This window comes from Dendrobates tinctorius, unplaced genomic scaffold (assembly GCF_039654945.1).
Source record: "Dendrobates tinctorius isolate UK_male_01 unplaced genomic scaffold, ASM3965494v1 ptg000029l, whole genome shotgun sequence".
NCBI classification, from domain to species: Eukaryota; Metazoa; Chordata; class Amphibia; order Anura; family Dendrobatidae; genus Dendrobates; species Dendrobates tinctorius.
This window is the reverse complement of record NW_027361697.1, coordinates 4,265,063-4,290,649: the sequence shown is the minus strand read 5'-3', so window position 1 is coordinate 4,290,649 and position 25,587 is coordinate 4,265,063. Positions and strand designations below refer to the sequence as shown.

Genomic DNA, 25,587 nt, shown 5'->3' with positions numbered 1-25,587 from the left:
ATTATACTTTTTTGTTTTATTAGAAATTAATTTTCTTTCTTCCATGCCTCTTGGCACATATGTTAGCTGCTGCACTCAATAATTTTATGTTAGTCCTTGTTTTCCACACTGCAGTTTTAATAGTGGATTTTTAAATCTGTATATTAGAAATCTGACCCCTTATGGTGCGGTCGGGCTGAACATTTGAAGGCTATTTGACAGTGTGGAATATACTACTACTGTAGTTTATAATATTTAGTAGTAGTTGCTAGATAATTCGGGCTATCATTTATGGTATTTATATTTTATTTTATTTGTATAGCACCACAGCACTTTACAGACATCTTCATCATAATCACTGTCCCCATTGGGGCTCACAATCTAGACTCCCTATCAGTATGTCTTTGGAGTATGGGAAAAAAACGGAGAACCCCGGGGGAAACCCACGCAAACATGGGGAGAGCATACAAACTCCTTCTAAGATGTTTTCCTTGGTGGGATTTGATTCCAGGACCCCAGCGCTGTAAGGCTGCAATGCTAACCACAGAGCCACCATACAGTGCTAACCACAGAGCCACCATACAGTGCTAACCACTCAGCCACCGTGCTGCCCTAGTAAATGGTAGCAAGTATAATGTAATCTGCTATTAAGAGTGTTGTAAACCTGAATGATCTCTATTAGATATCAATGGGATCTGTCAGGAATCCTTTCAAAAATAGATCTGTCTGGAATCTGAGATGAAGGTGACACTAGAGTGAAGCGAGCCCTTTTCTACGGCCATATATAATGCACCTTGAGGAAACGAGTGCACTGTGTGGCTGATGTAACACAGACTTTTACTCTGTACAAGACGTCCCAGCTGCTGCGATCATTGTGATCCGATACACACGGCAAGCTGTACTATCCTGTGACTTGTATGATACAATTGTAACGCTCATCACATGTTGGCCCATAGATATAAAGGTTTTCTTAACGGCCCATGATGGACGATCGGAAACAAGAGTTGTGACATTCATGGTGATAACCTGCTCGGGAACAAGCCTTTGATCAATCGAGAGCAGCTATAATGAAACACATAAACGTTATTGTGTATTTGCCGTGTGTCGCTACTCCCTTGTTGGGTTTCAGATGACCCGTCGCCTCGCTTGTATTGTGACTTTCTTTTATGGGACAGACGGCTATTTTTAACCCGTTCTTGTTGATCTTTTGCTCCCAGAGCTAAGTATTGCCTTTTGGTATGGTGCATTTTGTGTTGTGTCTGCTCAGACACAAATCAAATGGATCCCCTAATTCTTCTGTGCACAGGCAGTGTGCGCTGCCCGATGTATGACACACCGAGAGCAAAGACCATGATAGCTTTACGCTCTCCATACACATTAGATAGCTGTCATCCATCTCCCCCCATACTCCGGAACGCTCAGCTCAGCGCTCCTGTGTACTCTATGACAGAGCCGCTGTCAGACTCCACTGGCGGCGTCTTATCTCCGCACCAAATGAAAGCTTTGGTTGATTGAATTCCAAACACCTGATCCTAATATAATCTTTTTGGGGACCCCATACAAATTGGATGGGCAGCGGATCCTATCAAAATCCTGGGGTTCAGCCAGCTTTTATCTTGTGTGTAGAGGCCCTTGAATGCAGCTCTTTTATCTGTTGACATGTTCTTGCATGGATCTTCTGACAATGAATGCTTATCACCTGACCACAGGATGGAGTCCATTGGAGGACCCTCATGTGTGACCTCACACCCATCACTGTCCATCCCATAGATTTTTAATGAAGTGTCCTACTGGTTATGCTCAATCACCTCTCCATATAGGGGCTTAGGACTTCCAAACTTTAAATTGGGGGTTCCCAGCAATTGGACATTTATTAGTGTTCACTGTGGTAAAGCAGGACAACAAGCAAAAATTGGTGGCTGAGTAATTGTTACAGTTTAGTGCCATACATATTTTGTAATGGGTTAATGTCTGTGTACCTGATGGACCTGGTATATGTGATTGTGTGATGCAGAATATCTAACACTGGTGCATGTTTTATTGTTTCATTCTTTGTTCCTATTACTGTATACCTACCCCCCCCCCATTTATGTGCGACTTCTTCCTTTAGATACACCTCACTTGGTGTTTAGAAATATTTAGTGACCAGGAACAGATTTTTTATTTTTCTGTTCCCTCTCATACTATAGGATCTGTCAGTGGGATAACTGCTGCTTGTCCGATCCTGCTGCCGGGGCTGCATGCGCCGTCCGATCCTGCTGCCGGGGCGGCGTGCCCATGTTCTCAAGAATGCGGGGATTTTTAATTTTGTCTATTGCTCATTGCCAAAGTTACCGACCACTGCTGCGAACTGTCAGCAGTGGCCAGTCTTTTAGGCAAGACTTGTAAGTGCTGCTCTGAAGCTGGCCGGATCACTGGATCCCCCCTGCGCTCCTCTGCTTGTAGTGTCGGCGCTACCTTGCTGCTGGTCTGAACTGTCAATCATCAGGACTGTATCACCCACTGAAAGCCTGGAGGCTGGTGAGCAAAGCGTCCTTGAAAACGAATGATTAGAATAACTCTTACATTGCCTCTTTTCTTCACATGCACCCTGACCTTGCTGCAAATACGCTGTGACTGGCCGTCTACTCTGATTTTGCCATATGGGAACGTACACTTAGGGTCTTGATTTCCACTATAAGGCTTCTCCAGTGTCTTTGTGCAGCCAGCGGTTATATGCAGCGTTGTGTTCCTGTAATAGAGCTTGTAAATCCCGTATATTGAGTTTGTGTAAACTATTTTCATCATCCAGAATGCATATAAATGATTCCTGTATTCAAGGAATGGTCTGGCTTGGTGAAATGGTGCAGGTCCTGGTTATTTTGGGAGATGACCCACGTCCAGCCTATAACTGGCACACGATGCGGATGATGTCATGGTAGAAATAAACGCTGTCTAGTGGTCGGCGGCGGAGGAGCCTGGAAACCTGCCCTCTTGTTTTTCGTTTTTCTATGTCATTTATTTTTATCATGGTGTCTGCCTCCCGGATTCTCCGGTGTCTGGCTCTTCTCACAAAACATTGCTGCCCTTCTTTTAGCATCGAGACTGCTGGACTTGGGGGGGTTACATTAGGGAATTCCCTAAATGACAGACCTATAAAGTCGCTAGAGATGGAGACCTCACATGGCCATGACCCGGCTCTGGTGGTGAGGCCTTTATCTGACCTAACATTGGGTCAGAGATGAATGTAACCCCTGCTCAGAAGAACCTTTTTGTTGTCTCTCTGGCTTCCGTATGGATCAAACGCTGAGGTGTAAACGACCTCGGCAAAGTTACGGAGCCTTTCATCTTTCTCAAGTGTTGTGTAATTGGAGACGGCTTTTGTTCTTTTTCATATCCCGTGGGTGAGGGACATTTAAAATATGCCTAACAATGCAGAAAAGTACTAAAGTATTAACTGTGTCCCCAATGGCAGTGTGTGATTCTGCTGATAAATATATTGTCTCTGGGGTCCAATGTTCATGAAAATGGGGTCCCAGAGTGTGTGGGAAAGGGAATAAAAATAACAAAGAGTTGGTCTTATTTCTTTCTCTATATATGAAAATGACTGTAGTGTATAAGAGGACAAGAGCGAAGTTTTTTTTGTTTTTTCTTATGCCCACAGCCAAAAGTTTTCTTCGAAATGGGAGTTGATTTTCTTGTGATACATAATCTCTTATCTCTATTTAATAGGAATTTTGCATTCTTATTATGCATTTTATACATTTTTGACTCTTCCGATGTGTTTAGTTATCACTTAGGAATGTTGTCGTGACTCGTGATGACTCAATACATAATGCGTATTAGTGAACCAGAAAGAGCAATAAATTAGATAACGGTGAGTCGCCGGGCGTCTTATATTTCTGCTTCTTCTTCCTAGAAGCGTTGCACCGTCCTTATGGCAGTGACTCCGAACCACAAGCGCTCAACGACGCCATCCGCTGGAGCTCCAAGGAGAATTTGCTGGGAGCAGCAGAGAGCGACCCCAATCTCTTCCTTGCACTCTACGATTTTGTGGCCAGTGGAGACAACACCCTGAGCATCACCAAAGGTTCGGTCTTCTGTTTTTCTTATGTGATTCGCTCAGTCTTTTGTTCTCCCAAGATAGCGGTAATCTTAATCTCACCAGTAAAGTCTCATTGTCTGCAGTCCCTCGAATATATTTTTTATTGTATTTTTTTTCCATTTAAAATGTAATTTAGGAGAGCTTTTTAGTCTTCATTCTTGCCGTGCTAACCTTCTGTACATATTTAAAGGGGTTGTCCAGGTTTGGCTCAAAAGTCTGCAGTCTGTGGTGACTGCACACACATGTGCATTTTCAGAATTCTCCTGTGATGGCGACAAGACAGAGTGATCTTTTGGCTGCTATCGTGCGATATGCCTACTCCCGGACTTACATTCAGACTAGACGCGCGTGACCTCGCTCAATACAATTTGATGGAGCAAGGTCGCACACGTCTAATTGGAATGTGGCCGGGAGTAGTCATATCGCATACTTGCAGTCATGTGATCGCCCGGATAATCCTCACAACTTGCACTATGCAAGGATTCACAAGTCTGCAGTCACAGAGAGAGACTGCAGACTTTCCTGATAAACCTGCACAACCCCTTTAAAATAATTTTCCAGGCAGAACTGACACATTGTGTTACGCAGAGAGCCCGAATGAGCGATGAATGACAGATTTAAAGGGGATGGTGTCATCAAAAAATGACCTAATGTTTAATTATTTTTTAAAATTTATTTAATTTTTATTTTTTATATAATTTTTTTATTAGAAATTTTACTTTCTATATATAAAATAAAAATCCAAAATCTTGCATCTTCCCAAGTGACCAGTAAACTCATCTATTATGATAATGAGACTGCTGAAAGTCTTCTGCCCTGCCCACTGTAGAAGTACGAGTCTAGTATTGGTTCATCGGCGAGTGCACAAATTTTTTTTAGATTTTTTTAATTTATTTTTTTTTAGCTCTAAAATTAATATCCTAACTTTTCTATGTAACTTTTATTTTATCGTAGGAGAAAAGCTGCGTGTGTTGTGCTATAACCAGAATGGAGAATGGTGCGAGGTGCTGTCTAAAAACGGTCAGGGCTGGGTGCCCAGTAATTACATCACTCCTGTCAACAGCCTTGAGAAACACTCCTGGTACCATGGCCCTGTGTCTAGGAGCGCGGCGGAGTATCTTCTCAGCAGTCTTATTAATGGCAGTTTCCTGGTGCGAGAGAGTGAGAGCAGTCCGGGTCAGCTCTCCATTTCCCTGCGTTACGAGGGTCGCGTCTACCACTACCGCATAAACACTGCCTCTGATGGAAAGGTGAGACTGACATGGGAACTTAGTGAAGGGGTAATGGATGTCATTTCGGCACAGAATTAGAGTATTGAGACAAGTTCACACAGAGCTCATGTTAAACGGAGCATTATTTGTCTTCCAGGTCTATGTCACTGCAGAGAGCCGTTTCAACACACTGGCTGAACTGGTCCACCATCACTCCACAGTGGCCGATGGCCTGGTCACAATTTTACACTACCCTGCACCTAAGTGCAACAAGCCCACCGTTTATGGAGTGTCCCCCATTCACGATAAGTGGGAGATGGAGCGCACAGACATCACCATGAAGCACAAGCTGGGAGGGGGACAATATGGAGAAGTTTATGTTGGGGTCTGGAAAAAATATAGCCTCACCGTAGCTGTAAAAACGCTCAAGGTAAGAATAGCAGCGGCTTTTTCTTATTTTTTCTTTTTCTATTACACAGGTTGGAGGTAGTGATGAGCGAGTGTGCTCGCCACTCGAGTGAGCATCAGGGTGCTTGGGTACACATCGAGCATCACTGGTGCTCGAGTCCGTGTCACACATGTTTCGCACCTGTTGCATAGCCAAAAAAGATGCAGGGATTGCCTGCCTTACACAGGCATCCTCGCTTGTTTATTGGCTATCTAACAGCCGTGAAACATGCGGGGCGGAAACGCAAGCATCAGCGATATTCGATGTGTACCCAAGCACCCCAATGCTCACTCAAGTGGTGGGCATGCTCGCTCATCACTAGTTAGGGGCTCTTTTGAAAAGTTGACCAATTACCACCACTTCTGATTGGCCAAAAGTAGCTGCATCTGAAATTCAGAAAGGGGGCTGAATGTGATCCAGTGGATTTAACATCTGCACATAGGGCTCACATAAAGTTGACATCCTATAAGTAGGCCAAAATCCTGCGGCAGATTGGCAGTGTCCACAGTGAGTGACCTGATCTTCTAAATCTCCACTTTTTGCTAAAGAGTTTCGCTAAATGTCCTGCCATGTGGCAAGACTTGTAAAGGGTCAGGTATTGACATCTAGGTTGTCTACCTCCAATATGTGACACTAGAAAGTCCGCTATAACACTGCTGGGCCTAAGACTGCATTCACTCATCTGTATTTCACTGTCCGAGCACACACCGGAGGCAGGTCTCTAGACCCGAACCCCTAAGCCCATATATGCTTAGGCTGTGGAGAACCGGTCAGGAGAATTGCAGTTGGTCCGTGCCTCCGACTGCGAAACATGGATGTGTGAACCCCATCCTGCTCCCAGCAGTTTACTTAAATACCAGCGACAACAACTTATCCATTCATGATAATATAGAGAATTTCTCAGTCTTTGTGTTATCCTTCTAGATGGTTCCTGATTTGCAGACACTTGCGGGCGCCCATTTTTCCGCCCTCTTTTTTTATATAGATCATTTTTAATTTGGTTCTATTTCTCCTAAAACTGGTTAACGTCCCTCATACCTGCATTGTTCATCCTTTACAGGAAGACACAATGGAGGTAGAAGAGTTTCTGAAGGAGGCTGCTGTCATGAAAGAGATCAAACATCCCAACCTTGTGCAACTCTTAGGTGAGTACAGAACGAAAGTGGATCTGAAGTGATGTCTGATCGATCTATTGGGTATGCAATGTGCCCCTCCTCATATGTCCTGTCCCATCAGGTGTCTGCACACTGGAGCCCCCATTTTATATAGTAACAGAATACATGCACTTTGGGAACCTGCTAGATTATCTCCGGGAATGTAACCGGGAGGAAGTGACGGCCGTCGTTCTGCTCTATATGGCCACACAGATCTCCTCCGCCATGGAGTATCTGGAGAGGAAAAACTTCATACACCGGTGAGCGGCATGCACCATCTTGTTACATTGATCTTATGGCAATTTATATAAATATCTGGATAATATACTATTCCTTCTTTGTAGGGATCTTGCTGCAAGGAACTGCTTGGTTGGGGAAAATCACGTGGTGAAAGTGGCTGACTTTGGTCTGTCTCGTCTTATGACTGGAGACACATACACAGCTCATGCCGGTGCCAAATTTCCTATAAAATGGACCGCTCCTGAAAGCCTTGCATACAACACTTTCTCCATAAAATCAGATGTCTGGGGTAAGGACTTGTGCCATAATGTCTGTTACTTCATATACTATACATAATATGAAGCTACTGTATATGTGACTCTGAAGATTGTTAAAGGGAGTCTGTGAGCCCAAACTGATAGTATAAACAAAGCACATAGCAATGTAGAGGATATGGCCCCTATAAAAAACACCTTCAGTTTCCTATTATCCTGCATAGACTGAAGTTTAATCAGACATGCTAATTATGGTGCTCAGTGCACCCTTGGTGTGGCCAAGAGGCTCAGTGCCCTGCTTCACCCGCTGATTTTGCATGTTCCCGACTCCTTCATGGGTGATTGACAGCGCTGACTTGCCTAAGTTTTCCCTGCAGACAATGCTCTTTCCAGGCAATACAGCTGTGTCTCACCAGTAAGCAAGGCTGGACATGTGCAACTAGTGCGCGGAACAGTGCACGAAGCCTCTTGGCCACACCAAGGGTGCACCGAGCGTCATACTTTGGTTGTTTAGTGGATGTTAGCTCCTCTGAATTGACTCAATATGCCCTGTTCTGGTTACGCAGAAGAAATGACAATTGACTGGTGGCTAGGGGAAAAATACTTGCATCTGTTTGGCGCACTGGCTTCACTTTGTTGACACGATCCCTTTAACGGGGTTATCCTGTCCAAATTGATAAGTCTGCAGTCACTGTGATTGTAGAATTATGAATCCCCCAGGGCACACACTTGTAGTGAGTGAGGCTGCACCCCGAGTCAGACTAGAGGGGGCAGCCTTGCTCTATACAATTGTATGGAATGCAAGTTCGCGCCCACTGGCCAGGGGCATGTATAACTCATACATACTTTTTGGTCCCATGTCTGAAACCGGATAATCCCCGCAGCGCACAGTGCATGCTCTGGGAGGATTCAGAAGATTGCAGTCACACAGAGTGACTGCACTTATACATTTGCACCGGACAACCCCTTTAAAGTAATGTGAATATTATACTTCTTTTCCCAAAGCTGTGTTTTATTCTAATCAATGACTGTACCATCTCTTGTGTAGCTTTTGGCGTGCTACTATGGGAGATCGCTACCTATGGCATGTCCCCATACCCTGGCATCGACCTGTCCCAGGTTTATGACTTGCTGGAGAAAGGGTATCGCATGGAGCAGCCAGAAGGATGCCCCCCGAAGGTCTATGAGCTAATGAGAGCTTGTGAGTAACTTTGTCTTACTTCAAGAGTTTATTGGTGTCCATTAGCCTAAAATTGAATGCATAACCAAAATATAAATTATTCAATTTAGTTTCCACCCCTTTTTCAAAACTGGCCACAGGGCAAAGATTGCTATAAAAGAAAGAGGTGTTACTAGTCTGAGGGGCGCTGAAGCTCCCGGATTTCAGATTGAGCTTTCTCTATTTCATACCCTTTATCTCTTTGTATATTTAGGCATGATATGGTATTTATTTTCTGTAAACCATTTTCTCACTACGTGCTTTTCACTCATTTAGGTTGGCAGTGGAATCCCGCCGAAAGACCTTCCTTTGCCGAGACTCACCAAGCCTTCGAAACAATGTTCCATGACTCCAATATAAATGAAGGTAGGTGATTATTAACCCGACAAATTGGGAATGGAGATTTGAGTAATTCTTTCCATCATGGCATATGATTCGTCATCACTCGCTCATTGGTGGTAGCCCTCATTGATGCGTTTTGCTAGTTTAGCTCTTTGGTTTCTTCATAGATTTTCCTTGCACAGCAGAACTGCTCTACAGCGAAATATCATGCAACCCCATTACCCGTGGACTGGGCAGTGTTGCAATTATCTACAGAGTGAGCATTCAGAAGTGTCACTTTGTCGAACAAATGACAGAAATAATTTGGTCCCTTTGTTCTTGTGATCTTTTGGATCCAAAAGTCACACACTCGTGTGTCCTAAAATTATCGGGCCATATAGCAATTAACACGTACATTCCAGGGGTCGATTCACACTGCGTTCTTCGGGGGTACTAATTAGTGATGATTGAATGTGTTGGGATAAGGTGTTATCTGAGCATGCTCGGATGCTAACAGCGTCTTCGGCGTGCTTGAAAAATGTTTGAGTCCCCGCAGCTGCATGTCTCGCCGCAACACATGCAAGGGATTGACTACCAGACAATCCATGCATGTGTATGCGTTTGACCTATATCTCGGGAGCTTTTCCATTGTATACACTGCAGTATTAAAAAAAAAAAAAAAAAAAAAATTGATCATATAAGAGAGTTGTTTCCTTTCTGTAAAATGTTCCCTATAAGCTCTGTAAGTGATAAAATAACACTATGCTTTACTAACCCTCACTGGGTCCAGTACTTAATCTTCGCTTCTGCTCCCAATGTCTGATTTTGGCTGCAGTGCTGATGTCATTCAACAGTGAGCTCAGCAGCTATGAGTGATCCATGTCATCTTCTCGACAGAGCCCCTGAGCTCATTGATTGGCTGCAGTGCTGTCGACAGCACAGACTACGCACTGGACCTGGTGAGGGTGAATAAAACCTGTTGCTTCTTTATTTTTAATATACTAACAGCAAAGCTTAAAGTAAAAACTTTACTAAAGGGGACATCCTCTGTAAACCATTATAAATGAGCAAAAATCTAGCCGAAAGCTTCCTGGTGGTCAGAGGCACCATTTAGTGTATTCCCAATGTGATCGGACATGTTTTTCCATTTGCAGAGGTCGCTGAAGAGCTGGGGCGCACTGCTTCCTCCACAACATCTTATCAGAGTCGTCTTCCCTTGCTGCCCTCTAAATCCCGAACCCTGAAGAAGAAAGTGGAGAATAAGGAGAACATTGAAGGCACTGGCGATTCGTCAGATAACTCCACCTCAAGCACAACGCCAGGTAATAGAGATGCAGATATGTTTCCTGTGTCTATTCCATGTTTGTGAATGGCTGCCATGTTGGCTAGAATCTGTTTTTACATGCGACTGCGACATTTTTGACATTTGCCATTTTTCTTATTAGGAGCTCTTCGTGGATCTCCTGTAGCAAGTGGCTCCCCGGCTCTTCCACGCAAACAGAGGGACAAATCTCCAAGCAGCTTACTGGGAGACTCCAAAGAAACCACATTTACACGTGACCGAAAGGGAGGATTCTTCAGCTCTTTTATGAAGAAAAAGAGTGCCCCGCAGCCCCCAAAACGCAGCAGCTCCTTTCGGGAAATGGAGAACCAGCCTCACAAAAGGCCAGAACTAACTGGAGAGTTGGCGGCTTTCCAGGCACTCGATGGTCTAGACACTCCGGCTTCTCCAGCCTCCCATAAGTGCTATGGGGGCACATCTCAACGTGGTTTTGCAGAAGAACCAGTAGGGGGAGTTAGTGGAGGATGGACAGGGATATCTGGCTTCTTCACGCCCCGTCTCATAAAAAAGACATTTGGATTGCGGACAGGAAAGCAAGGAACCACAGAGGATCAGTCCAAACCTTTCCCTAGGTCAAATTCCACATCATCCATGTCTCCTGTCGTTCCAGAGCAAGACAGGATGTCCATGACACTCCCCAGAAACTGCCATCGGACTAAGGTGCAGCTGGACCGTGCTGCCTCAGTATCTTCACAGCCAGAGGAGAACCAGCAGGAGCTTCCAAGAACTGCATTAGATATGGCGCCCCCACAACCACATAGAGATAGGGGAAAGCCCAAATTGCTTCCACGGACTGGAGGTGGTGAGCGGAATGGTGGTTTGCGCACAGGTGCAGACGAGAGGTCATCGCCCAGCAAGCATATCGGAGGCGCATCTTCGTCTTTTCATTCTGCCACTCACAACCACAAAGTGCCCGTTCTCATTTCGCCGTCCCCGAGGAACGTGTCTACGGATATTCAGCTGGTTGGCATGGATTCTTTAGGTCACACGTTCAAATTGCTCCAGGAGCACGTACCAGCTGGTTCCGAGAAAGATCGCCCTTCTCATCGCCGGCTGAAACCTAAATGTGCGCCCCCTCCTCCTCCAAATGTAAGATTCCTGCCACATCAACCTGCAGATGAGACTGCCTCAGCTGCACCTACGCAGCCGCCCGTCACTGAAAGGGCAGCCAAGCCTTCCCGGCCCATGCTGCCACCACCACCTCCTGTTTCCCAAGTAGGAAAGCTTTCCAATGGGGCAGCAGTTGGTGGTAGGGGAGCGTTAAGGAAGTCCAAGCAACCGGCAGAGAAGGTTCCTGCAGAAAAAATAAGCAAAGAAGCTCTTTTGCAGTGTGCGGGAATGCTGTCCAGTGCATTGACCGTTCCTCAACCCAACAGCCAACTGGTTGACACCGGACATCAGCTTCTGGACTATTGCACTGGATACGTTGATTCCATACCCCAAACTCGGAACAAATTTGCCTTTCGCGAGGCCGTCAGTCGCTTAGAGGTCAGTTTGCAGGAGCTGCAGGTGTCTTCCGCAGGTGCTGGGGCAGGAAACGCGTCGTCTGCTTCCCAGGGTTCAAACCCTGTACTTAATAACTTACTGTCCTGTGTACAGGAGATCAGCGATGTGGTGCAGAGGTAGCTATAGATGCAAATCCCCTACAGTGACTGTCACCAATCTCATGCACTGGCAAATGTGGGACGGAGGCTAGTAACCTCATGTGCGGGGTGACGCCGTGGATGGGGGTCAGCCTCTGTTTTACTAATGGAAGAAATCGTGCTACGCTGGTTTCGACCGATTTATATACAAATCCAGCAGAACACATTTTAACACTAAGACACCAGACATTTTACTTTTATTTTGTTTATTTTTTTAAATCATGTTTGCTTTGCCTTTTTATTTTCTTTATTTTTTTTTTTTTTTTTAACATCTCAGGTTTAATATATTTCTCTCCAATTGGAGCCTTATTTTCCTCCATGGGTCCAAAAAAACACAGTTATGGAAGTTGGGTCTGTCAGCTGTTGCCTGATGCTGCGTGGTTTCATCTCGGCGCCTCCGGGTAAAGAGTTCGGGTAAAGAGTTGTGTGTGTGTGTGTATATGTGGAGCCAAGAAAGAAGTCAGTAGGGAAAAGTAATTTGTTACAAATGAATGGATTTGACGGTGCCACTCATCCCCCCAAAAGAAAGCCTTCACCAATAGCAGAGATCAAATGGGGTAGGGGCGTTGTATTCTGCATGCCATTTTATACTGCAGGTGGCGACTGGTTTGGTGACTGTCTAGGCAGCGGTCCTGACAGGGTGTTATCGTGTCTCCGTGGTCTATGCACCATCCTAAGTACCCATTGTATGATTTCATCGGGCGACAGTCACTCAAGCACCTTGTCCCCGAGTTCCTATTTCTTAGTAGGTGCCATTCCCATAAATATTCCTGCTGCTTCCTTTGTATGTACCCAATGGGAACAACTAGTCATGAACGTATAGGTCATGAAATCTGACATGTTACAGAAATTGTGCTTTTTTTTTTTTTTATTTTTTTTTATCCATTTTCTGTACCATCATAGCATGTTTTTGTATGCATTCTCTGAACCACCATGCGATGTGACTGCTTCGCCCACCGTCGGCACTAGTGTCCGTTACTTGGCACACTTTATTTTTGGATGCCACTTAATCATTGAGTTATGATCTATCGTACCTCACCCAGGGGTGCGCCATCATTTTCTGTAAAGCATAACCTACAAAAATACGTACGTGGGAGTTTTTTTTGTGATCACGGTTAACGCTGTTTGTACACACACAGTTAATGAACGCAATGGTCTGATACGCTGTTACTGGGCAGTACTGGAAACCGGTCATAACTGGAGTCTCAATTATTCGGTTAGTGGTATAAGGGGTGCATTTACTTGTGCAAACGTTTAGCCTGATCCACCTGTAGCCATGGTGTCGTCTGAAGCGATGGGGGCGCTCGCTGGATGCATAGGTGGGAAGTATATCCCCTTCAGTCATTGCTATATAGGCATTGACGTCTGGTTACCCCAAGTTTTCCTTCCCGTGTATAGTGATGAGCTCAAAAGTCATTTTTTTTATTCCAACCAGCAAATGCAAATTTAAGACCATAACATCGTAATAGTAGATGATTGCAGATTGAAGAATGCTTTGATTTTAGCAGAAAGGCAAATTTTATAAATGTAGATCATAAATGTCATCTCCGGTCGGCTGCAGAAGATTGGGGTTATAATAAGTGGATGGTGAGGGTTGTAAACTTGGATCACCTGCCACCAGGGCAAATAGAGCACAGTGAATGCACCTTTTATCATAGACGTCAGTGCCTTGGCACCTTTACACCCCAGTGACCACCGCACATAACATTTTAGCCACCTGAATGTAGTAGTCTTTATTTGGGGGGTATTGGAAACTCTGCTGCATGTACTAATAGTGGCCTGCTCTTCTTCCTTTACCTGCACCCCTTGCTGGGTCACAGAGGTAACCTTGCCCCCCCATCCATTGGTGTATAACCGTTCTGTTCTGCACATAGCAGAATGTGTATTTCACGAATGTCTGCCGCCACGTGTCTCTGCAGAACCAGACACTTGGGCCAGTAATCGCTTATCAATGTATTACTGCACTAAAGGCTGCTCCAGCGACTCCTGCGGAGGGGGCCGTGCAAGACACAAACACTAAGGCATAATTGAGTTGTATGAGACTACGAGAAAGTCTATAGCACCCCCTCCTGTTCATAGGCAGCGGCTGGTATTGCAGCTCAAGTGATATAGGCTGACCTGCAATGCTAGGCGCAACACATGGGCACAAGTGGCGCCGTTTTTTATTTCATACAACTATTATTGTCTGAATTATGGCCAATATCTAATTCTGCACCTTCCAGGGGTTTAGGAAGACGAGATATTGGGACTTGTTTGACAGGATTTTACTCTAAGAACTTTAAGTTGCAGAGATATTATCTTTTCATGGGAGCACAAACTGCTAATTTCTTGGCTTCCTGGACCCCGATAAATATGATTCTGTATTTGAGAGGGTGCGTCCAACAACACTAAGACCTTATAATGTCCTTCATTTCTGTATCTTTGTCACCAAGCTCCTCAGTTCGTCTTCCTTCCCCTAAGTTTACCCCTCGGCAGGTTAACTTTGTGATGCCTCCTGCACTACATACTTGGGATCACTACCAATCCAAAGAGCATTGCAGGAGCACACGTCGTCTCTGGGATAGCCAGTGCTGCACACCTCCGCCTTGCTCCCTACAATCCACCAGTGGTTTTTCTTTCCTTTTTATATACGGTATGTGTATATATATATATAGTTCTTGTAATATATTTTGTTGGTGTTTTTATTTTTTTTATTTAATTCTCACTGGTTTAATTTTCTGACTGTGAACAGCTAACAGTGTTAAATGTGACGTGAATGTGACTTTTGAATGGATGACATGTTATATATATAATTTTTTTTGTTATTTTTAAGAAAAAGAACAAAAAAAAGAGAAAAGGATGTTGCAATATTTTAAAGCAAATAAACTTGAAGCCTCTGCTCTTGCCTATCTTGAAATGATCTTTTACGTTTTTTTATTTTTTTATTTTGTCATGGTTGTAGTCTGTGTAGGTGATTTTCGTTCATAATACCCCTTTCTCAAAAATATAATTAGAAAAAGAAAGTACTCTAATTTAGTAGTAAAAGCTGACCTTTAAGAGTGGACAACTGAAGTTGGAATCACCACTGTCTCACCAACTTGTCAGCTGTGTGAGATTTCTTGCCTCTCTGTTGGGAGATGGAACTGACTCTGTGCAGCGTGCGAACACCGGCAGTCTGTGCAGCGTGCGAACACCGGCAGTCTGTTCCGTATGCTCTGGTACTGAGTGTTTTCAGCGTGCTTGAAAAATACGTTCGAGTCCCTGCAGCTGTTAAGCAGTCCCTGCATGTGTTGTGGCTGTCGAATAGCCGTGAGACATGCAGCTGCAGCGACTTCGAACTTATTTTTCGAGCACGCGAAGACACTCGGTTAGCCCCTGAGCATGCTCAGATAGCACTTTATCCCACCACGTTTGCTAGTGGTTTCCTCTTAGTTATGGCGCCACAAAAGAAAGTAAAATTTGCATCAATTAAGTACTGATGAAAATTAAAAGCAGGGCTATGGAGTCTGTTAAAAAAAAAAACAAAAAAAAAATCTACGACTAAAAATTTACAAAATGCGCTGTACCGTTATTTGCAAAATAGCAATTGTGTTTAAAACAAGTGAGAAAAAGCTCAGTCCTAATAATAGCATTTACTGTATTTCCACAAAACACATTTGATTTCAAATAAAAATATGAACACGATTTCAGTATTTAAACTGGACAGAAAGGAATAACATGCTGCTCAAATGTACAAATTGTAATTTTTACAGTAAAAACTGAAGTTTGTTTCCAGACTTGGCTTTTCTGTTGATCACTGAGCTAATGTTTAGTTGTAAAATCTTTATTTCTGCTAATGGCTTTACATCTGTGTGGCGTGGAGTCATCTGACAGCTGCTCACAGATATTCCAGCCCACCACCGGACTACATTCCACAGTTCTTTTGCATTCTTTGATGTCACTCCACAAATTCTCAATCAGATTGAGATCTGGGGATCAGAGTGCCACTTCATAACATCATGTTGGTCTGGAACCAGGATGTTGCAGTTTCCTGGTGTGTTTGAGGTCGTTGTCCTGCTAAAGCACCCATTTCCGGGGCATTTCTTTAGCAATAGGCAACATTACCTCTTCCAGTCAGTAGTTTGAGATATTCGACTTGGTCCATAGTATGTGGTAAAGAGGCCTAATTCCATAGTATGGGAAACATCCCCAAACCATGATTCTTGCACCTTCACGTTTTGAATTAAGTGTTTGAATCTTATCACAAACTGTCTGCGGGCTTTTGACCAAGCCCAAGGACTTCATACTGCCCTCCAAGCGATGTGCGGCCAGCGGTGCTGTCCTGGAGACGCCCCTCCCTTTCTATATTCGTATGTATTCATGTCTTTCAGACGCAAATACATTTGAACACTGCAGCACTTGGACTGGGGCACAGCAGCATGAAAAACAGGGCCGGCGTCAGGACCCGAGCAAGTGACGGGGCCCTGCTCGCCGTCAGAAATACCGGTGCGCTATTGGGGGCCAGGGCCAGCGCCCACAAGTGGACTCCCCGCCGCTTGCTCTGGGCCCCAGTACTTGCGATACTTAACCTCTCCCTGTTCCACCGCTGCAGCGTCTTTTGCATCTCCTGACTCTGTGAAGTTTCAGGTCAGAGGAGCAATGACGTGACTAGTGTGCACCTTCTGCCTGAGCAGTCACGCTGCGAAGAGCTGGAAGACGCAGACGCCGAGGAGTCTGGAGCAGAGCAGTGGCCAGCGAGGAGAGGTAAATATATATTTTTTTTTAATGTTTAGAGCAATATAGGGGCCACATTTATATGGGGCCCATCATATACTGTATGGAACAATATATGGGGCCCATCATATACTGTATGGAACATGTGGGGCTTATAATACTGCATGGAGGACTATACTGTCCGGGTTCTGAGCTATTGTAGAATTTACAATAAATATCACTCATGTAATATAAGACGTAAGTGACATCTTTTTCTGCCTCATCTGTGAATCGTGTATTGCCATATGTGTTAAAGGGGCCCACTGAGACTCTTTCCCCTTGGCCCACAAAAGCCTGGAGCTGGCCCTGATGATGTCAGTATGATGGTGACGTGATTACACTGCTGCTGGGCCGCAGAGGGTGATGAGAATGTTAGGCTGGTAAGCGCTCCACTGAGGAGCTAGAGAAACGTGCTTTTATTTTAGATGGGAGGGCACATAAAGGGGCAATGGAGGACATGATGGGGCAATTGGCAGATTGTGGAAGGGGGCATAGTATAGGTACGGGCAGTTGCAACAATATGCCGAAAGGCAATGTAGGGGAGATATAGGGAAAGTGGCAAACTGGGTCTGATATTATGGAGGGGCAGTGTGTGGGGGACTATATTATAGAGAGGAGCAGTATGGGGGGGTGATATTTTCTACAGGAAGCACAATGGGGGCAGTTATTTATTCAGGGGTGGAGCATAGGAGATGGGTACGGGCAGAATTATATTTTTATATTTTAGGGCACCGTGTTGGAAAGTGCTACTGAAGACTGAGAAGAGGGAAGTCTGCAGAGAGGAGCTTTGGGCTTGAAATCTCATAGCGTTTGAAGCCATTTTTTCTTCTCCATTTTGTCCAATCTGAACAGATGTCACCTATAAGGTACTTGGATGTAAATATGTGATGCTGTCTGCGTCTGATTTATGTTTTTCAAAGCAGAAACTCTCAAAAATCCTTCTCAAATGCTCAAAGCTTGGTTCTGGGGATGTACTAACAGTTGTTTTGGTTATGTATTCATGTAATTACCCCTTTAATTTTTTTTTTTACAGCCCTTGTGATTGGTTCAGTAGGGCAATGTAACCCTTGGACCAAAACAATGTTGTGCACCCCTGCTTTAAACCCAATAAGGACAATCTTGCCCTCATCTGACTGTAGAGTCTTGCGGAACTTCTCAAGTCAATGAGTTGTTTGGCAAACTAACCTTTTCTACACTCCGCCGCCCCCCCGGCGGGGGCGATGGTACTTTACAAGGGTTTCTCACAAGTACTTTGGCTTCTCCTAGGTGTCTTTTGTTGGTTGCAGGACTCACAGGCAACTGAAGATCCCCTTTGATCATTCTTGCACATCCCAGCATAAAGTCTCATCACTCGTGACTCTAAATTACCTTGGTCATCGATTTATCCCTCCACTTCTATTGTGAAATCCTCTGGATAAAGATCAGTCTATAAATATATTTTGCTGAATGTTAAACACACATGGTAGTGGGGAGGCAGCCAACTCGCTCTTCACGCGGTCATTCCCCGTTCCTGGAAGGACACTGGGCAATGGATAGGGGTCACTGTGCGGGGGTTTTTTTTTCCCCTACAGTGTAGTATTTTCTCAATGTGAGGATTTACGATAGATTGTGGGGGATGGTATCATGATCATTGCTACCAGAGGTAGCATCTTCTATAATGATCAGTTATGGGATCATTATAGAAGATGTCTTTTGCTTGTGGTGGACATTACTGGGGGATCAGGCGGGCTCTCGCACAACCTGGAGAACTGTATCATAATCACAGATTGAAAAAAAAACACAGCCATAATGTAAATTTGAGAATATGGTACATGGTGTAAAAGTTAGAAAAATATAAGTTGGACATGCACAAATTGGTGTACCCAAAGATGTATAAATCCTAGGTATAAACTATTCTGAATACTGCAGACTGTCAAAGTATCCATAAAAAAAAATATGTTGGTGCCATTACTCAACATCTATAAATGTGTTTAACCTAACAGACAATGGGGCAGATACAAGAAAGTTAAATACCATTATGTCTTTCTGAACTTTTCATGCCGAACTTTCCCCCGTAAAGTTTCAAAAAAGGTTTCTATGACTTTTAAATAAACTGCGCGTTTGTTTCGGGGCACATCAGATTACAACAGCTGGCGTCTGGATCAATAAATCGGCTCCCATGTTGTATGGGGCCCTCTACTATTCAGTAGTACCTGCTTATACATGGTGAAAGTTGCAATTTCACAACGGCCAGTGATGATAGGTCGTCGACCGCTCATGTAGAATTTGGAACAGAAAAATAAAATTGCGATTGATGTTGTAAATGTACAATCGGGGTCAATATAACCCACCTCTGCCATGAGGAGCATACACGTTCATGTATACACAGCCTAGACAGCAAATAGTGAGGTCTTTGCATGGCGTGCACTAGCCAGACGTGTGGAACTTGCATCATCGGCAGTTGTGATCACAGTTAAAGAGAGATCTCTGATTACAGGATGACCTTGTCTGTGACGATGACTGGAACGTGAACCCGGTGACAGCGCAGAGGACTGAATGTACTCGTGCAGAAACTACGTGAGGAATCTCATTGACTACAGGCAGGAATAGGATAAATTTATTTAAAAGGTTTCCACAAAATGTAATATTAAATAAATAGCAAATTAATATTATATAAACAGATGTAACATGTTCAGGTGTATCTGTTCGGTGCCTTGTTAACCAGTCCATAGTCTACCACTATTGAAGGTTGTAGTGTCCATTAGTGATGAGCAAACCTGCTCGGATAAGGTGTTATCGGAGCATGCTCGGGTGCTAGCTAGAGTTTTCGGCATGCTAAAATATGTTCGCGTCCCCGGCGGCTGCATGTCTCGCTGCTGATCGCCAGTCACAACACATGCATATGCGGAGACTCGAACATATTTTTCAAGCATGCTGAAAACACTAGTTAGCACCCGAGCATGCTTGGATAACACCTCATCCCAGCGCATTCACCTTCTAGTCTGCTTTAACTATGCTCCATAACCCCACCTCTACACATTATATTAATGTCGGGCGTATCTCCGCCAATATCGAAGGGTTCAGCTGACAGCCTAATAGTAACGAGCCGACTCATGGTCGGGGTAGGTGCCGATCATGCATGCCTGATTTTGGACCGTCGATCATATTGTCCCCCAGCGATAAGCCATTGACGCTGGACGTGTCTGGTAACAGCTTTCTCCTAGAAAATAGAGGAGCACTCGGCCAAATGCTCACTCGCGAGGATGGGAGAACCTGGCAGTTTGCCGATCGTTCACCGGCAGCACTCTATTATGTATGGCCGACTTTAGAGTCTCTTGCCGCTGAATTAAAGCTCATTCTTTGGACCACTAGTTTGCATCCTTGAGCTGAGAAAATCTTCTCGTCCTTTGGCACAAACAGGAGTTCTTGGATAACAGATTCCACGTCGCTCTCGTTGTAGGCCAGGTCTCGAGCCTCAATGACATCTTGAGCACACAGCTTCACGTGTCGCCTCTCCAAGGGCAGAAATGCCACAAACTCATCAATGAGATCTTGTCTCCACAGCTGATGGGTCAGGAACTGATCTGTGAGGAATCCGAGAAGATATTATAATTCATGATGGAAGATTGGATTTATTGCAGGAGAAATGTGAACTTTGCAAACTGAAGAGATACACATTTTCAACCTAGTGGGCTTGATGCTTGTATGCCAGGAAAGCTCTGTTTGTTGTACACTCTAAGCATAGCCATAAGGTTACATTACACAGCAGAGCCCTCATTAGGTGGTTTTCCATAACTGAAAAGTCTGAAGGATGGAGCCAGAGACTTAACAATGGGCCTCAGTGAGAATTCTGTAACAGTGCCCTATCTACCATCACTTCACCTTGTACACATAGGTGGACTGTAACTCTGCTCCAGAAAGCAGAAAACTATTGCTACGTCTTTCTGGAGGAGAGCTGCTTTGCATACTTTTTTTTATCCCCCATAAAGCATTGCCTGGAATAATCTACATACCAGCTAAATGGAAACCGGCAACAAACAGAACTGCATCCCATCTAGCTATCCGGTAGTATAATCCTCTGTACTGATGAGAGGCAAGAAGCCTGAAACTGTTCTCTACAGATGGGTGTCTGGTTTAGGTAGTTTCTAGGTCAGACATTGTATAAGGCTCTGTTCACATGTCCAGTAATCAGAACGTCTCCAGCAGCAATCAAATTATGCAGACACAACTTTCTTTTTTTGGTACAGCTGAAGAAAAATTAATTCCGCTGGATCCGTTTTTTTTTTAGCATTGAAGTCTATGGAAAATGGATCTGTTAAATAGTGATCGGTCTTCTTCAATTTGAAACTGATCTAGAAATAAAAAAAATCCTTTTTTAAATAAAAAAAACTGATGGCCATCTAACGGATCAGTTTTCCATGGACTTCAATATAAAAAAAAAAATTAGTCTTTTAAAAACGGACAAAAAAGTTGTCTGCACAACTTTGTTTGTTAATTGATTGCTGCTGGCTCCTTTCTAACTGATGCTTAATGGACATGTGAATACGGTCTTACGGGGTAGCTGGGGCACTAGACCGCTTTCTTCCTTCTCGAGTAGCGGGATCTTCCCTGACCATCGCAGAGGTCAAACTATAAATGACTTCCGATCATTAAGCCGATCAGGAGATCACGCGACCGGAGCTTGAGGAACACGCTACCATAAAGCATCACAGAGGCGTCTGCCTGGTAGTAAACTCGCGGAGACTATGAGCGCTGTGAACGGCTGCTTGTGCAATGTGCCATAATTCAAATCACTATCTGTACCTTTGCTCTGATGTATTGCCCCTCTCAATGGACGATCTAAATCCTCCAATGTGATCTCCTCACGATGTCGCCCGGCTCTCCAGAAGTTGAGTGCTACTTCATTGATCATGCTGGCACCGACTCCACTGTACAAGAAGTAAAAAGGAGGAAGAACATAAACCCTCATTCACATGTCCAGTTTTTTCTCATACAAGCAAATAAAGGGGTGATTTCCATTAGTTTTTTTTTTTATGCAAAAATAAAAGGGTTCTCAAACGTCCCCTTCCAAATAGTCAATGAAAAAAAGGAAAAGAACTAGACATGAAGCATGGATGCCAAGAGTCTGCATCACTCACGATCCCATAGACTTATATTGGTGGGTTTGATTTGTGACTAAGATCAAAAATACATGTTTTTGGGGGGAATTGGTTGAAGACTGTTCACAAGACAATGTTAGCACACAGTCTATGGGACTGTTAACACAGACGCCTAAATGACAGTTATTAATAGAGATGAGCGAATTTGTTCAGGTTCCCTCTTGTTGGGCAAGCTATAGCACTTGCCGAATAAGCTGCAGAGGGAACCCGGCTGTTCAGCCAGCGCGATCCAGGAAGCCGGGATCCCTCTGCAGTTTATTCGATAAGCGCTATAGCTTGCCCAACAAGAGGGAACCTGAACAAATGCGCTCATCTCTATTAATAATATAACTTTCATTACAAAATTTTCAGTTTTACTCAAATTAGTTGATGCAAAAAATGAGTACACCACATACCAAACACTGCTACATCTAATATTTTGTATGACCTCCATGATTTTTAAGGACAGCAGCAAATTTTCTAGGCCTGGAATTAACAAATTGGTGATATATTGCAACATTGATTTTTTTTCCGTTCTTCTAGAATGACCTGTTTTAGAGCCTAGTTGCTGGATGGAGAGTGATGACAAATCGTCTCTTCAGAATTCCCAATAGGTGTTCGGTCGGGTTCAGATCAGAAGACACTTGGATACTGAATCATTTTCACCTTCTTCACTAATGCTACAGATGTGTTTTGGATCATTGACATGTTGAAACAGCATGGAGTGATGGCAGCATCTTATCTTTCACTATACAGGAGTACATCTGTGAATTCATGATACCAGCAGCACTCATACAGCCTCCACATAAGGACTCGGCCACCACCATGTTTCTCTGTAGGCACCATACATTTTTCTATTTTTTTTTTCTAAATGTGTAGTACCTGTACATGTTGGTGGCAGTGTCCGTTATGTGGTTATGTGGGGTGTTGCTGGCATGGGGGGGGGGACATTTTATTGATGGAATCATGAATTCACAGCTGTACAGTGAAATAGAAGATGCATCCATCACTCCATGCTCTTTGTAGATGTGCGCTTTTCCAACATGACAATGATCCAATGTACAAATCTGTCGCATTTCTGAAGAATGGGGTCAAAGTGATTCAGTAACTGAATGTTTCATGATCTGAATCCAACCGAACATCTATGGGAAATTCTGACGAAACGAGTTGCCATCACTCTCCATCCAGTATCCAGGCTCTAAAAGAATTTGTTCTAGATAAAAATGGAAATAAATAGATATTGCAGTTTGTCACCAACTTTTTCATTCCAGGTCTAGAAGGCTTGGTGCTGTCCATAAAAATCAAAGAGGTCATACAAAATACTAAATGTAGTATTGTTTGAAGTTGGGCGTTTATTTGCATAAACTAATGAGTAAAGCTGAAGATTTTGTAAAGAAAGTTATATTTCTAACCTTACTTTCATTTTATGGGTTAAATGTTCAATGAAACTCAGTGTTGTCAAAATTTTGGAAATTGTTCTTGTGTTCAATGTAGATTAAAATCTTACTTTCTGAAAGGAGTGCACTCATTTATGCCCATGAGTATTACAAGGGTCTCATTCACACGGCTGCTATGATCACACACAGACTCAGGCCCATAAGTGGGTTCAATGATCCATCTCTACAAAATGATGAATCCCACCTGATCCATGGCGTGCAGCTGACCGGGCACAGCTTGGCAGCAGGGCTGGTTTACGTGAAGACTATATATTAGGGAATTGCTCACTATGCAGTTTCCTAACATAGAGGACAAGGTACCTTTGCAACATTATTATGGGAATATTAACTTTGGCAACTTCTTACCTGAGGAATATAAAGATGCTCTTTGTGTTCTGTGTCTCCTCCTGGTTTAAAAGAGGGAAGAGGGACTGGAGAAGACCTGCCGGCAGCTTGTCCGTCTCATCAAACACAAACAAGGGCTGCGCACAGTACGACGAGACCGCCTGGATCTGCTTTCTCAACTGGACCTGTAAAGAAGTAAAATCTATGAGGAATTTTGTACAATCACAATGTTCTGTATCTGCTGCAATACTGCACAGTCGTGTGCTGTTGGATAGGGGCGGCAACCGATGAAGGCAGAGGTCTTGTCAATAACCATTGATCATGCCCAATGCACAAAGTCATAGCCAAACTAGATGGAAAGTGATGGAGTTGTCAATGGGCGAAGGGGTCATGTCCAACCACTGCACGTCGGCATGGGGGCTTCCAGCTTTATCTCTGGTGTATGGGCTACTCCATATGGATATCTTTAGGTGAACTATGGACGTAAAGGCGTGAGATAAGGCAGTGTGGGATAACGTTACCTTGTAGACTTCCACATGTGACAGATGAGGAAAGTGCAGCTGTGGGATGAACACTCTGGTACACCGGCTCCGCTGCCCGTCCTGGTATAGATTCTCGGCAATGATCCGGGCCGCCAAGTTCTTACCGGTACCAGTCCAACCATGGAACGATAGAGCCAATGTCTTCTTTGTACCATCTTCCGGCAGAAACCTCTCCAGTGAAGTTAGTATCTGCTTCACAGCCAAGTGCTGCCCATGAACTCTCCGCTCCAAGTCCCACTGGAGACCTAGAGAACAAGCAAAGAAGAAAAGCTGAATATAGGAGAAATATCCAATTTCACCTGTTAGCTGAATTTGGGAATGAGACGCTTGTGTCATGGTTTTTTTTTTTCTCTCACCTGTGAGATTGTTAGTAATTGGCTTCCGTGCAAAATCTGAGCCATCAAGTACTTTGGTGTACCAGTCCGTCAGGAGGTGTACGGGGTCCCAGCTCCACTCTGCAATACAAAATGTATGAATATCATCAGCGAAGGACTAATAACAGGTCGTCCAAGGCAAAATAACACTGTCCTGGCTCCACATCTCGTAGACCATAATGACATAGCATCTATGGATTGTGTGCTGTGGCCAGGGGTGCTCACCCTGTGGTCTGCCACCCGTGGGCGGATGCAGCCTGAGAATTTAGTCCTTAATCCACAAAAAAGTTGTGCATCTTTGACTTAGATCATACATGGCTTTGATAATTATCAAAGCCATGTATGACCTAAATCAAAGGTCTACAACCATAACCTTTCCAAGTCTGGCACACTTGTGCAAAAATATCCCTAGGCATTGATGCCATCACCACCACATGTAAGGACTGATGTGCTATTGGTGAGACCAGATACGGCACACTCACCCATATGGTGCTGCTTATCGTCACACTTGTCAGGCCACAACCAGCACTGAAGGTCCTGCATGTACTCCCAGGAAAGTTGGGCCAAGTCTTGCATCTCTTGGGCACCGGATAGCCAAAGACCATCTTTCTTCTCTTCACCGTCTTCCCCATTAGGTCCTGCTGGACTCACTACATCCTCACTGCCTTTCACTGTAGGAGGGATCAGTAGAAGTAATAAGAGTGGAGCGGCCCTGATCATCCCTGGTGTCTGATCTGGAGCTAGAGAGATCCACGGGAATCCTGTGGAGCGAATTTCTGAACTGGTGGTTACTCGGTGCTGCTCCTATAGTCCATGTCCTGGTTTTTGTGGGCATCTGTTTCTATAGCACTGCATCCTCGCTGAGTTATATAGTGTCCTGGCTCCCATGGCTTCTCCCCTCCCTTCATCAGGCCATCAGTTTCTCCTCCCTTTCTATTAGGTGTCACATTTTCCTTCAGTTTCTGCTGCTCTCTGTGTTAGTGACCCTCCCCTTCGTAGTGTCACTTTCTCTGCCTTTTCTGAGTGGGGCTGAGCCTGTGGGAGACTTGTGTCGCCGCTTCTGTGGAGGAATGACTCATCATCGGAGCGGAGCCATCACCGGAAAGGGATTGTTAGGAATTGCGTAAAAGCCAAATCAGGGAAAACA

General features: G+C 44.2%; 2 protein-coding genes across 2 annotated transcripts in view; one reads left to right on the top strand and one right to left on the bottom strand.

Moving 5' to 3' along the window:
• The window catches only part of ABL2 (ABL proto-oncogene 2, non-receptor tyrosine kinase), a 39,514-nt gene extending 23,864 nt beyond the window's left edge, over nucleotides 1-15,650 (top strand). Inside the window, exons 2-11 of the mRNA XM_073571320.1 lie at nucleotides 3,878-4,048; nucleotides 5,018-5,313; nucleotides 5,432-5,704; nucleotides 6,783-6,867; nucleotides 6,959-7,136; nucleotides 7,221-7,405; nucleotides 8,419-8,571; nucleotides 8,866-8,955; nucleotides 10,065-10,232; nucleotides 10,356-15,650. Coding sequence (XP_073427421.1) covers nucleotides 3,878-4,048; nucleotides 5,018-5,313; nucleotides 5,432-5,704; nucleotides 6,783-6,867; nucleotides 6,959-7,136; nucleotides 7,221-7,405; nucleotides 8,419-8,571; nucleotides 8,866-8,955; nucleotides 10,065-10,232; nucleotides 10,356-11,878 — 3,122 coding nt within the window. The 3' untranslated portion in view covers nucleotides 11,879-15,650. The remainder of the gene's footprint in view (nucleotides 1-3,877; nucleotides 4,049-5,017; nucleotides 5,314-5,431; nucleotides 5,705-6,782; nucleotides 6,868-6,958; nucleotides 7,137-7,220; nucleotides 7,406-8,418; nucleotides 8,572-8,865; nucleotides 8,956-10,064; nucleotides 10,233-10,355) is intronic.
• Nucleotides 15,651-19,200: 3,550 nt separating this feature from the next.
• On the bottom strand, nucleotides 19,201-25,563 carry TOR3A (torsin family 3 member A). The gene is made up of 6 exons (XM_073571321.1): nucleotides 24,923-25,563; nucleotides 24,423-24,521; nucleotides 24,046-24,311; nucleotides 23,546-23,709; nucleotides 21,409-21,533; nucleotides 19,201-20,189 (listed from the first exon to the last, which is right to left on the bottom strand). Exons 1-6 carry the CDS (start codon nucleotides 25,158-25,160, stop codon nucleotides 19,915-19,917), a joined length of 1,167 nt encoding a protein of 388 aa, XP_073427422.1. The 5' UTR covers nucleotides 25,161-25,563; the 3' UTR covers nucleotides 19,201-19,914.
• Nucleotides 25,564-25,587: the final 24 nt, after the last annotated feature.

Bases quoted from the DNA above. Each gene is read 5' to 3' on its own strand.
- TOR3A (XM_073571321.1), bottom strand. From the start codon at position 25,160: ATGATCAGGGCCGCTCCACTCTTATTACTTCTACTGATCCCTCCTACA. The intron at 23,710-24,045 runs GTAACGTTATCC...ACTTCTTTACAG, and splicing joins CACATGTGGAAGTCTACAAG to GTCCAGTTGAGAAAGCAGAT. The intron at 21,534-23,545 runs GTAAGAAGTTGC...CTTCTTGTACAG, and splicing joins AGCATCTTTATATTCCTCAG to TGGAGTCGGTGCCAGCATGA.